A 14,267-nucleotide genomic window follows, 5' to 3' on the forward strand; every position below is an offset into this window, starting at 1 on the left:
GTCTTTGATGTAGGAGAGAGTGGCTAGGGTTTTGCCTGCTTGTTTGGGTTGGTTGCTGAGAAATCAGCAGACTGTGTTGATTGGGTACCCATTCTTTATGAATACACTGTATAGGTGATTTCTCTCTGCTCTGCGTAATTCCTCTGTGCTGCAGTGTGTGGTGGCTCATTGAAATATTGTTCTAGGCAGCTCCATTTATGGATGTTGCAATGATTGCTTCTGTTGTTCAATATTTGGTCCGTCTGTGTTGTTTTCCTGTAGACGCTGGCTGTTCACTCTACTGTGACAACAAGGAATGGCAGTTTGCTGTTGTTTTCCTCCTCTTTAGTGAATTTTATGCCAGTAAGGATATTATTGATGGCTTGGGAGTTTCCTCTAATTTGTTTCATTTAGCAATGACAAAGGTGTCATCCACGTGGCAGACCCAAAGTTTGGGTTGTATTGTTGGCAGAACTGTAACAAACACTACATTGGACAAACAAGCAGAAAACTAGCCACCAGGATACATGAACATCAAATGGTCACAAAAAGACATGACTCACTCTCACTAGTATCATACATACGTATGAGGAAAGTCACCATTTTGACTGGGACAACACATCCATCCTCTGACAAGCCAAACAGAGACATGCACAAAAATTCCTAGAAGCATGGCATTCCAACTGGAACTCTATCAACAAACACATTGACTTGGATCCCCTTACCACCCCCGGAGAAAAAGAACAGGAAATGACATCACCAACCCGAGGAAACCTACACACAAATAAAAAGCAGGTCATACCACTAGTGCTTCACCAGGGGCTCACTGATGATGATACATAGTATGGTGACAAAACGTCTGAAAACAAACCTTCCAGCTCAGCGAGCAAACTTATATCCAGTTATGTTGCAGTTATACAGAATGTTAGTGAGACTGCAGTTGGAGTATTGTGTTCCGTTTTGATCAACTTGTTATAGGAAGGATGTTATTAAAGTGGAAAGAGTGCAGAAGAAATTTACAAGGATGTTGCCAGGACTCAAAGGTCTGAGTTCTAGCTTGTCCAAACTCTCACTACAACTTTTTTCTTTAGGACATAGGAGACTGAGGGGGGGATCTTATTGAAGTATATAAGGTCTTGTGAGGCATGGATAGGGTGAACATACTCAGTCTTTTTTCCAGGGTTGGGGAATCAAGAACCAGAGGGCATCAGTTTAAGTTTAGAGGGGAAAGAATAAAAAGGAACCGGAGAGGCAACATTTTTACGCAGAGGGTGGTATGCATATGGAATGAGCTGCCAACAGAAGTGGTTGAGGCGGGTACATTAACAACATTTAAAAGGCATTTGGGCAAATACATGGACAGGAAAGGTTGAGAAGGATATGGGCCAAGTGCAGGAAAATGGGTTTAGCGAAGATGGACATTTTAGTTGGCCTGGATCAGTTTGGGCTGAAGGGCCTGTCTCTATGCTGTAGGACTCTATCACTGTGTAAAAGTATATGTGGACGGTAAACTATCCAAATGTTGAATTCAGCTCCATGACCTGAATCAATATAGAGCATCCCATACTCTCATACCACTGGAGATCACACCAATGGAAGGAGTGGGTTGACTGATCACTCAAAAAAGACCATAAGAGTTTTGCTTTATTATATTGATTAGTACTGAAAATGTGTTGCTGGAAAAGCGCAGCAGGTCAGGCAGCATCCAGGGAACAGGAGAATCGACGTTTCGGGCATAAGCCCTTCTTCAGGAATGAGGAAAGTTTGTCCAGCAGGCTAAGATAAAAAGGTAGGGAGGAGGGACTTGGGGGGAGGGGCGTCAGAAATGCGATAGGTGGAAAGAGGTTAAGGTGAGGGTGATAGGTCAGACTGGGGTGGGGGCGGAGAGGTCAGGAAGAAGATTGCAGGTTAGGAAGGCAGTGCTGAGTTCGATGGATTTGACTGAGACAAGGTGGGGGGAGGGGAAATGAGGAAACTGGTGAAATTAGAGTTCATCCCTTGTGGTTGGAGGGTTTCGATCATAATTAGAGGAAAGAGTACTGTTTCCAATCTATCGACTAGCATCTCAATGTTCACTTTTCTGACTTGAGGTTTTTCATTGGGGAGAAAGTGGTGAGTGAGAGTCCATTTTATAATTGAGGAAATAAAGCAAGTTTTAAAATCCTCTGCTTTCCTGATGAATGAATAAAGCGATCAAGTCAGAACCATCTCTATTTCAGAACCGAGAGCTTTTCTCAGAGGGTTCCAGATGTTTGGCAATTGATCAACTGATGTTCCAACATCCTGAGCAGTTCCCATGGAATCAACACCACCAGGACCTCCACATGGCCCCAACGCACAATTCCATTGAGATTTCAGCAATGACCATCTTCCTATTGGACCAGGGCCTTGTGATATATGGTCTCAATCTGTAATAGTTCCAAGGACAGTAAACGCAATGCATTTTTTGAGACACTGACTCAGTTTATATGTATACACTGAGACATGCCAGAAGTCAAAGTTGCAGCTGGAAGCGGTCAGTCTTTGTTAACATGGTGGAAAAAAGACTCATGTTAAAATGGCTTAATGCAAATGAATTACAGCAAAAGGAACTGTACAACTCAACAATACATTAGCTATTGAACAGTACAAACACCAGAACAGCAAGGGCTTGATCTGTCTTGGACATGATATTGCGATAAATGAGATTTTGTAACATTCCTCTATTGCCTAGGCTTTGACCTATAGTTCATCATTTAGACTCTGCAATGACTTTTCTGTCTAGTCTTTAAATCTACATACCTCGCTGTTGCCTAATATGTAGGCAATAGACTTCACTCAGCTCTAATGGGGGGATTGTAGGGAATTGATATAGAGTAGTTTATTCACTGGACTAGTATTCCAGAGCAGGAAAATCAACACTTTGGGTAAAAACCTTCATTCCCGATGAAGGAATTTTGCCCTAAACATTGATTTTCCTGCTCCTCAGATGCTGCCTGACCTGCTAGGCTTTTCCAGCACTACTCTAATCTTGACTTTTATCTCCAGCATTTGCAGTACTCACTTTCGCCTCGTAGTCCAGATACAAAGGTAAATTTCTCAAGACCTGGATTTAAATCCCACAGCAGAAGGTTATGATATTTCAATTTTATAACATTGTGGAATTTAAAAGTCTAATATTGATTGTTAAAAGAAGGAAATGTGACATACATGTGACCCACAGAAATGCGGATGACCCTTAACCGCCCTCTGAAATGGCCTTCAGAGCCATTTCAAAGTAGTAGTATTAAACCACAAAAAGGTCTCAAAAGAATGAAACCAGACAGCCTACCTGGCAGCACCTTTACACTGGAGGGGACAACAATAAACTCAGTCCTGTCAATGCTGAACTGTCTCACAGACTAGTCAAGCAACAGCCCAACAATCATACTCCTGGAATCATACCTCAAATAATGTCCCCCTGGTTGGTTCAGAAGCAATAGAGGTGTTAGCACAGCAATATACAGTCAGTCCTCAACATTGACTCTGCACCCCTATGAAGTCATTAAGTCAAACATTGACAAGAAAACCAGCTGCTTACCAGCTACTGCCTTCTTTCAGTTGATGGATCAGTACTCCTCTATATTGAATACCATTGAGGAGAACAAGGATGCAGAATGGGGGACTTTAATGTCTATCACCAAGAGCGGCTCGCTTGCTTGCTGCACAGCTGAGCGAACTGATCAGGTCCTAAAGAACAGAGCTGCTAAACTGGGTCTGCAGCAAGTGTCAAGGGAACAGGCAACAAGAGGAAAAAACATACATTTCCTCATCCTTACCAGTCTGCTGGCTGCATCTGTCCATGACAGTTTTGGTAAGAGTGACCACCACAATCCTGGTGGAGACAAAGTCCTACCTTTACAATGAGAATAACTTCCGTTGTGTTGTGTGGCACTATGACCATGCTAAATGGCACAGACTTCAAACAGATCTAGCAACTCAAGACTGGATCTCCATGAGGCACTGTGGTCCATCAATGGCAGCAAAGTTACAATCAAAGTTACTATCTGCAACCTCATGACCCAGTATATCCCCCACACCACCATTTTCATAATATCTGGTGGACAGTCCATTTTAGCCTATCATAAGAGCTTTCTCCATCACAGATTGCAGTCTTTCGCTGATTTAACTCTCTCCATTGTGATATTAAGAAATGGTTGGAGGCACTGGATACTGTAAAGGCTAGGGGCCCTGACAATAATTTGGCAATAGTACTGAAAACACAAATGCTCTAACAGCAAGGCAGTGGCGTAGTGGTCATGTCACTGGACAGACAAATATTCTGGAGATCGGTGTTCAAACCCCACAACAGACGGTGAAATCGGAATTCAGTAAAAAATTGGAAGTAAAAAGCTATCCTAATGGTGACCATGTAACCATCATTGGTTGTCTAATAATAAATTATGGTTCATTAACATCCTTTAGGGAAGGAAATCTACCATCTTTTATGTGACTCCATACCCTCAGTGACACGGTTAACTCTCATTTCCACTCTAAAATGGTCTAACCAGGGTAGTTAGGAATGGACGGTAGTGATGCCCACATCTGATGACTACTTTTCCAACAAATGTATAGCTACAATACTAAAATTACCAAGATATGTCCACAGAAAGCAGGACAAATCCAATCTGGCTAATAACTGCCCCAGTTTACTTTCAATCATCAGTGAAGTGATGGAAGGTGTCAGTGCTATCAAGCTGCACCTGCTCAGCAATAACTGAACACTTAGTAAGAGTTAGGAGAAAGTGAGGACTGTAGATGCTGGTGAGTCAGAGTCGAAAAGTGAGGTGCTGAAAAAGCACAGCAGGTCAGGCAGCATCCGAGGAGCAGGAGAGTCGATGTTTCGGGCATAGAATTACCTATGAGTTAGTTCAGCTTTTGCTATAGTCAGTCATTACATCCTTGGTTCAAACCCAGATAAAAGAATTGAATTCCAGAGATGATGATTCCTGGCCTCTGGCATCAAATCCAGGCCTCCCAGTATGGTGTGATGACTTCCTGGCCTCTGGTAGCCATCTCCCGGTATAGTGTGGTGGCCTCCCGGTGTGGTGTAGTGCCCTCCCAGACTATTGCAACAGCCTCCCAGTGTGGCGCTCTCAGTCGTGCGTGGCAGTCTAAAGTGATCCTCAAGATGAAGCCTTGTGCAGTCTGGAGCCAGGGCCTGTTGCAGACTGAAGGCTAGGTCCCAACGTGGTCCAGGTTGGAAGACTTTTGTTCTGAACTTTTATTTCTGCAACACTGGACATTTTTTTCCTCTATTTTCTAAAATCTCATAACTAAAGAAGGTGTGCCTAGGTACCTTTGTACCTAAGGCGGCGCTGTACGTGGCAACGTAGACTTTTCACTGTACTCATTGAGTCCAAATGACAATAAAGCTAATTCTATTTCTAAAGGTGAGGAGAGTGCGACAGACACACTGACATCAAGGCTGCATTTGACCAATTGTGACCTTGCAAAACTGCAATCAATAGGAATTAGCGGGAAAATTCTACACTAGTTTGGGAGTCAAAGTTCACACTTTGCCTCTATTGAAGGTCAGAAGTGAATGTTGCCGATGACTGCACAACGTTCAACTAAGTACAGGCAATAATGCTGGCACAGCCAGTGATGCCCAAGCTCAATGAATGAATTTTTTAGACAAAAAAAAGGGAATGGGCAGGCTGTAAAGGGCTTTGAGCGGGAGGTATTCCCATCAGAATTTCCCATCTTTGACCTGCTTTCAGAGTCACTATATTGATATGCCTGATCTAATTAATTGCCTGATCAGTGATGACCACCAGGATGTTGATAAAGTAAATGTTTCAGTGATGGGAATGCCACTGACTATATTCTCTCTCGATCTCCAGGTGGTCAATGCCTGGTACTAGTGTGATACCAATGTTTCTTGCCACTTATCTGCCACAACCTGAACGCTGCCCCAGTCTTGCTGCACGTGTTTACAAATTGATTCAAAATGTGAGGAGTTGCAAATGGAGCTGAATGTTGTTGGCTCAGGATTGCACATCATTAATTCTGGATCTATGATGGAAGCAAGGAGAAATAACTGAAGTTAGGTGAGCCTAAGATGCTTTCTTGAAGAACTCCTGATGTGCTGGAACTGAGCTGATGGACCTCCAAATGACTACAATTATCTTCTTTATTAGGATGTATCATCCCAGTCAGTGGAGAGCTTTCCCTCAACTCCCAATTACTCCAGTTTTGCCAGACTCCTGATGCTACACTCAGTCAAATGTAACCTCTATCAAATGCCGTCATTGTCACCTTCCCTCTGGGGATCAGCTGTTTTGTCCACATTTGGATCAAGGTTGTAATGAGATTGAGGGCAGAGTACCCTGGAACAACACAGTACTACCAATTCTAGACAATGTTTTACTGACTATTGTTTGTAAATTGTGTGCTGAACCTGTGACAACAAAAAAGGAAGTAATACATTTAAGAAAAACGTGACTAGCCTAAAAGTTAAAGCAGTTGCTGCATTGAAGAGCTGGAAGTACGTTATCAACATGTTCACTTGGTTTAAAGGCCTGTTGTGTTTTTTTTTCAGCATTTCAATGGTTTCTTTGCACTGATTTTGATTCGAGATTGCAAAAAAGATTCTTCCCATCAGGGACCATTAAATGTATCATTAATTGATGCTTGCCAGGAAACCATGTAGACATTTAATTATAACAGTCAAGTCAGGAAATCCTTGCCTGAAGCCAATTACACTGCTCCTGGTGGGATAATGTCTGAATATACACACACATACATGCACACACACACACTCACCCACAAATTCTTATTTAACCATTTAAAATTGGCTCCACTGACAAACCCAATAGTTCATAAAGTGAATAATTGAGTCATATGGTATCAAAACTCTCAGATTTAATCCCTGATGTTACTGAGTTAGATGATGTGAAAGGGTGGGGGAGGGGTGGGCTGTTTAACAATTGACCCCAGTATCCCTATATGTTAAAGGGCAACCAAAGATGTATGGAATGAATTGAAGCACTGACAACATTGCAGAGAGAATACTGACAAGTTGTTAGTTAAACGTAAAAAACTATCATTGTGTAGACAGAGTCCGGTACTGGGAATGTGGAACCATCCTGTTGCATGGAATGAGCTCACGAGAACTCCCTCTCGACATTTAGTCACGTCTTTGTGAGGAAATTATGCAACAGGCACTGTGACAAGGCCTGATTTACTTGTAATGCCCAGAAGATAGGAACTAAGAGATTCTAAATAGTTATTTTTAAATGATATCATCTTGCTTAAGTTCCTTTTTTTTTAAACAAATGGACTTTTGCTAGGTTCTTGTCCACCGAATACAGAGGGGGCAAGTTGACTGTTTTATATAAATGTTCAGCAGTTACCAGAACAAAAGTGGACTCAGTAACTCCTTAGAATGTCACATTTCCCATTTGTGTGAACATTCCTGTGAAGCCAACAAAAGAATCTCAGATGATGATATGACTCTTAAACCAGTTTGGTTTAAAAGAAAATCACTAATACTCACTCTACTTGACCTGGTGATGGCCCCTCAGTTATCCCATTCACGGACATGAATCAATACAGAATCTCAGAAATGTTGCTAAACTTTCTGGTATTGATTCACTGACGTCTTTAGTTGGTCTGCTCGTAACACCAGAAAAGAACTCATAAGCAGTTTCAGGCTTAGCTAACCTCTGCCTGTGATTTCAATCTTGATGGAATACAAAGTGGGAAAGTGTGAGGTTATGTACTTCAGTAGGAAGAATAGAGGCATAGAATATTTTCTAAATGGAGAAAGGTGTCAGAAATCTGAAGCACAAAAGGGACTTGGGACTCTTAAGGTTAACATGCAGGTTCAGTTGGCAGTTAGGAAGGCAAATACAAATGTAAGCATTCATTTTGAAAGGGTTAGAATACAACAGCAGGGATGATTTGGAGAAGCCAATGCTGGACTGGGGTGGACAAAGTTAAAAGTCACACAGCATCAGGTTATAGTCCAACAGGTTTATTTGGAAGCGCTAGCTTTCAGAGCACTGCCTCTTCATCTGGTGGGTTGTGTGATGAAGGAGCAGCACTTTGGAAGCTAGTGCTTCCAAATAAGACTGTTGGACTATAACCTGGCGTTGTGTGATTTTTGACAGCTGGGATGATACTGCTACGGCTGGATAAGGCTCTGGTCAGACCACATTTGGAGTATTGTGAGCAGTTTTGGGCCCAGTATCTAAGGAAGGATGTATTGACCTTGGAGGGGTCCGAAAGACGTTTACAAGAATAATCCCAGGAATGAAGGGCTGGTCATATGAAGAGCGGTTGAGGACTCTGAGTCTGCACTCAATGAAGTTTAGAAGGATAAGTGGGGATCTCATTGTAACTTACAGAAAACTGAGGCCTGGATAGAGTGGACATGGAGAAGATATTTCCACTAATAGGAGGGACTAGGACCCGAGGGCACACAGTCTCTGAGTGAAGGGATAATGCTTTAGAATTGAGATAAGGAAGACTTTCTTTGGCAAGAGGGTGGTGAATCAGTGGAAATAATTGCCGCAAAAGGCTGTGGAGGCCAAGTCATTGAGTGTTTTTAAGAAAGAGAAGGTTAGGTTCTTGATAAGTCAGGGGATCAAAGGTTACAGCGAGGAGGCAAGAGAACAGGATTGAGAAACATCAGCCTTGATCGAATTGTGGAGAAAACCCAAATGGGCCAAATGGCCTAATTCTGGTTCTACATTTTATTATGGTCTCTCTCAATAGTCTGATTTCTGGAAAGAATTCCATTCCAAATAGCTACAACAGTGGCATCAATGTGAAAAATAACCTTGGTGCGTCTTATACATAAAAAGCAGGACAAATTCAACTCAGCCAATCAATGCCTCATCAATCTACTCTCGATTATCAGTAAAGTGATGGAAGGGATCACTAACAGTGCTATCAAGCAGCAAAGCCCAGTTTGGCATGTTCTGAGGAAGGGTCACTGGACCAGAAATGTTAACGCTGATTTCTCTCCACAGATGCTGCCAGACTTGCTGAGCTTTTCCAGAAATGTGTGTTTTTATTTTTGATATCAAGAAAAGGCAAGAATAAGGACAGTGGCCAACTGGACTAAGTTAAAAATCACACCACCAGGTTATAGTCTAACTGATTTAATTGGAAGCACTAGCTTTTTGAGCGCTGCTCTGTCATCAGGTGGTTGTTGGACTAACACCTAGAGATGTCATTCAGTCCTCATTTCTAATCAAAGATTAGCTCTTTATTTCATATATATAAATCTCTGATTCTACATTATTCTTATATAGTTAATGTTTTTAATAGGAGGGGGTTAGGGTTAGTTGGAGCACAGGTGATGCTCCGAAGTTTGTCCAAGATTGACTCAGAGGCAAGCAAAGAGAAACAGGCTAAAGGTGTTTTTGAGACCATCAGGTTGTTTCCAGGGGCTCTACACCACTAAGCACTGAATCCCTTCCGGTTTGTCATATCTATCAATGAGCTGGACTAGAGTGAGTCATGAATGAGAAATTCGCCAATGATACTTGTTAGGTCATGACAAAGAAAGTTGTAGACTGCAGGAAGACATCAATGGAGTAGCAAGATGAACAGAACAGTGGCAAATAGAGTTCACGTTGGAGAAGTAAGGGATAAAGAATTTGGGGCTAACAAGATAAGGAAACAATAAATGGGAAGAAACTGAGAAGTGTAGAGGAACAGAGAGCTTGAAACACACATTCACAACCTGTGAGGCATAAAATACAAAAGCTGAGGGGTTATGCTCAAATTGTATAAAACTCTAGTTAGTTCACAGCTGGAATACTGTGTGCAACTCTAGTCTCTGTGCTGTAGGAAAAATATGATTTCACTATAAATGACACAGTAGAGGTTTATGAGGATGTTGCCTCCACTGGAGAATTGAGCTTTGTGTAAAAATTAAATAGTCTGGAGTTATTTTCTTTGGAACAGAGGATACTGAAGGGGAAATTGAATTGCAGAATGAAACATTGAGGGCTGTAGACACAGTAGATAGAAAGAACCCAAGAGATCCTAGTTGCCCGAGAGATGGCCTTAATGTCTTATATCTGCACAACACCACATCTCAAAATTTCAGTTTCAATCAGATTTTTTAATCAACCAAGCTATGGAAATAACTGAAGAATATGAGCAGGCAGAAAATATTTAAATATTCATCTTACAAAACACAAATGGTTCAACTGTATATTCAAGAAAAATCTCTGAACAACGCCAAGAAGGATCAACCTGCTCAATAAGAAAAGATGTGCATTCTTGCTTGTGGTATAAACCTGGTATGAGGCCACTGGGTAGTCACACAATCACCCTTTCCCGTACATCCCACACTTACCTTCAGCACAAAGGTGTTGTCCTTATCAGGCATTTCTAGCGGCATTGTAGTCCTGACCTTGACAATTGCAGAGAGTGGGATGCTGACTCTGGGCTTGGTAGACTGTTAAAGAAAGGCTCAGGTCATTATGTGTCACTGATCACTTCAAACCATCTAGCAGAGTTCAGACACTGACCAAGTAATCCTTCTCTAGGTAGTCCTTGAGACATTACAGGAAAGCTCAAGCCAGATTATCTTAACAGAGTTACCCACCATCCATACAGAGTCATAGATAAAGGGGCCTTCCCAAAACATCAACTCTCCTGCTCCTCAGATGCTGCCTGACCTGTTGTGCTTTTTCCAACACCACATTATCTATCCATGAAGATAAAATTCACACAACACCAGGTTATAGTCCAACAGGTTTATTTGGAAGTGCTAGTTTTCAGAGTGCTGCTCCTTCGTCAGGTGACTAATGGGGCAGTACCATAGGACACAGAATTTAAAGCACAAGATCAAAGTGTCATAAAACTGATGTGATGTTTTTAACAAACCTAGATTTTTCTGTTAAGTCTTAAATCACTTAGAATGGGGATGCAGCTTATAATTATAAACCTTAAGTTATCTCAAGAATGTGACTTGAGAGGTTCTGGGATTTACAGATTAATGAATTGAAACCTGCAACCCATTCCATATGATTAAGACTTATCAGCAATCTAGGTTTGTTCAATACATCACATCAGTTTTATGTAACTTAAAATTTATAGTGAAAGATCAATGTCCAATGATCCTGCCCCGCTAGCTACCTGATGAAGGAGCAGCACTCCAAAAACTTGTGCTATCAAATAAACCTGTTGGACTACAACCTGGTATTGTGTGATTTATAACTTTGGCCACTCCAATCTGACACTGGTACCCCCATATCATGGTTTCCATACGGAATTAAACAGCATGGAAACAGACCCTTTGGCCTAACTCGCCCATGCTGGCCAGGTTTCCTGAACTGAACTGGTCACATTTGCATACATTTCACCCATATTCCTCTAAACCTTTCCTAATAACGTACCTGTCTAAATGTCTTTTAAAATGTTGTAATTGTACTCAGCTCTACCACTTCCTCTGCCAGCTCATACATGCCATACTTCAGAATTTCAAATCAGTTCAAATTTTATTTCATCCTACTTTGTCACTTTCATAGTTTTCCCTGTTGTCCAGCCAGAATTGAGACTGAAAGATCCTTAATACAACAGGAGAATCTCCGGTCATATCAGGCAGACCAGGAATCCTGGCCATAATCAGATCAGCCTTTGAGTGGAAGGGCAGGCTCAAGAAGAAAAATGGCCTAATTCTTTTTCAATTTCTTATATCTTCTTGATCACAAATGTCAGCCTGGAGATCTTCACCATTTCCACCAACATCACTGTGTCACATCAGAGAGGAGTGTTGATTGACTCTCTCCATCTGTCAATGGTCAGACAGCAATCTTGCCGGAATGATACCTATAACAAGCAGTTTATCCATTATCAATGGACAAGAAAATGGATTGGAGTGGAACAGGGTTTGATTCTCTGTTACAGGTTTTGAGCATGAAAAATTTACATACGACATCCTCACATACTGTACTTATTTCTCAAAACTTCTCATTTGTATTCAATTTAGAATGAGTTAAAAAAAAAAGCATTGTAACTATATGCACATGTTTGATTTGAAATGATGTTTGTTTGACTTTTCAGTGGTTGTTCAGTTCTATGATGGAGATGCAATATTTGTATACGAAGGATTGCAAAGCCCGTGATCATGTTCTGGAATTAGCAGCTGGGATATCATGCAAACTACTGTTTGTAAAACCTCCAGTTTGTATCCTTGCACTGGATGGATTACTGTCAACCTGTCATCCTGCGTAGATTTATTAAACTAAATCAGATAATAATAAAAAATAGTAGTAAAAAGGAATGTGACAGCATTGGAAGGGGAAACTGGTTAATGAATAGTAAACTGAATGCTATGATTAACGAATGGTTTTCAGATTGGACCTGTGGAAACAGTGATGTTCCAGAGTCAGTTCTGCAATCTCTTAATAGATTTAAAAATAATTTGCATTTGGACCTAGAAATATATCAAATTGGCAAATCCACCAAAAAAAAATGGAAAAAAAAACAGAAAATACTGGAAATGCTCAGCACATCTGGCAACATCTGAATATTAACTGTTTCTCTCTCCAAAGAGAAAGATTTTTCATCAGAACCATTTGAATTCTTTCTGATAAAAGAGCCTTGACCTAAAACATTTATTTTGTTGTTTTTTTCACTGCTGGGGAGTTTATCCACTATTTTCTATTTTCCTTTTTAATTTGCAGCCTCCTCAGTACTTGGCTTTTGCTTTAGTGACATGATTACGGAGTTGTATAGGTGATGACGAGTTCAAGGAAGTTATACAGCACCGAACAGTCCAACCAGTCCACGATGACTATGTTCCCAAACTAAAGTATTCCCATCTGCTCGTGTTTGGTCTGTATCCCTCCATCCTTTCTTATTCATGAACTCATCCAAAAGTCTTTTAAACATGGTAACCATACCCAAATCCACCATCTACTCTGGCAGTTCATTCCCCATGCCAACCAATGTAAAAAAGTTGTTCCTCATGCCCTTTTTAAATTTTTCCACACTCACCTTAAAAAATATGTTTAGTTTTGAACTTGACAACATAGGGAAAAGGCCCTCGTCATTCACCTTATCTAAAAGTCACAAGCAGGTTAGTAATTCAGGAAGCTTACATTCAGGATGATTCAGGCAGGTAACAGTTAACTAGGTGGGGGCAGAGGATCTATTTTGGGAGAAAGAATAAAGAGAGGAAACATGCATTAAATGGTAAAACTGAGGAATGAATTAAGGAGCAAAGTGACTGGAGAGCAAAGTTACCTAATCTTTGTAAGTGGGAGAAGCTGACAAAGCTGTAAAATAAATGATACATAGTAGAAATCTTATCAATAGAGATATAGATTTAAACCTCTACAAATAATCAGCATTGGTTAGACTGCAGTGTAAATGGTTACTGGCATCTTACATCAGGGAACGGGGAAGGTTGTTGAGAGGATGCTGGGTGGAGTCACTAAAGTAATGCTGGGGATCTCAGGCTTTACTTTCCATGGGAGACTGGAACTTTTCACATTACAGCAGGCAAAGAAGATTAAGAAAACTAAAAAAGGACAACAGACAATAATAGATAATAAGAATAAATTGGGATCTAATATACAGTGGAGTGCAAAAATGTTCATAAACATTCGTGGGCAGCACAGTGGCTCAGTAGTTAGCACTGTTGCCTCAACACCAGGGACCAGGGCTCGATTCCACCTTTGGATGACTGTGCGGAGTTTACACGTACTTCCTGCATCTGTGTGGGAAGAGGTTTGGTCTAGGGTAGAGTGTAGAACCTGAAGGAAGTTAGAGGTGGGGCTGGAAGAGATGACAAATTGGGTGTTGAGGCTGGAGGAGCTTACAGAGATAGGGGCATACCGGCAGGGTGAGGTTTGAGTTAGGGAGGTATTTATGGGGCTGGAGGAGACTACAGAAATTAGGGGCTTGGTGGGGTGGGAAGGGGGGGGGGGGGCGGGGGAAGGTGGGGGGGGGGGGTGGTATAGGTGCTGTTGAAGATTACAGAGGATGGGAAGAGTGTCAAGGCAGTGAGTTTCCTCCAACAGTCCAGGTTGGGTGGATTGGCCATACTAAATTGCCCAGGATGTCCCAGTCACATGGAGGCTAAGTGGATTAGTCATAGGAAATGTAGGGTTACTGGGATAGGGTGGGATGCTCTTTGGAGGGTTACTGTGGACTTGATGGGCTGAATGGCCTGCTTCCACACTGTAGGGATTCTATATTATTGATATATTATGAGAAAGAGCCAGACTGATGAGGGACCAAAAGGAGATGAACTTATGGACACAGATTTCATGGCTAATGTATTACAGGTAGTT

The 14,267-nt window shown here is 41.4% G+C and overlaps 1 protein-coding gene across 8 annotated transcripts in view; it reads right to left on the reverse strand.

The window, feature by feature from the left end:
• The window catches only part of LOC122564180 (SH2B adapter protein 2), a 125,647-nt gene that overhangs the window by 51,232 nt on the left and 60,148 nt on the right, over positions 1-14,267 (reverse strand). For 7 of the 8 annotated variants that reach the window (XR_015752400.1, XM_087977572.1, XM_043718865.2 and 4 more), the window contains one exon: positions 10,319-10,420. The exons of the other annotated variant lie outside the window; for it this stretch is intronic. Coding sequence is in view for 6 of the 7 variants with exons in the window: in XM_087977572.1 (XP_087833698.1) it covers positions 10,319-10,420 (102 nt within the window). In the remaining variant the exon portion in view is untranslated. The remainder of the gene's footprint in view (positions 1-10,318; positions 10,421-14,267) is intronic. 8 annotated transcript variants of the gene reach the window in all.

Source organism: Chiloscyllium plagiosum, unplaced genomic scaffold (genome assembly GCF_037043375.1).
Source record: "Chiloscyllium plagiosum isolate Xiang-an unplaced genomic scaffold, Cpla_swu_hap1 HiC_scaffold_31, whole genome shotgun sequence".
NCBI classification, from domain to species: domain Eukaryota; kingdom Metazoa; phylum Chordata; class Chondrichthyes; order Orectolobiformes; family Hemiscylliidae; genus Chiloscyllium; species Chiloscyllium plagiosum.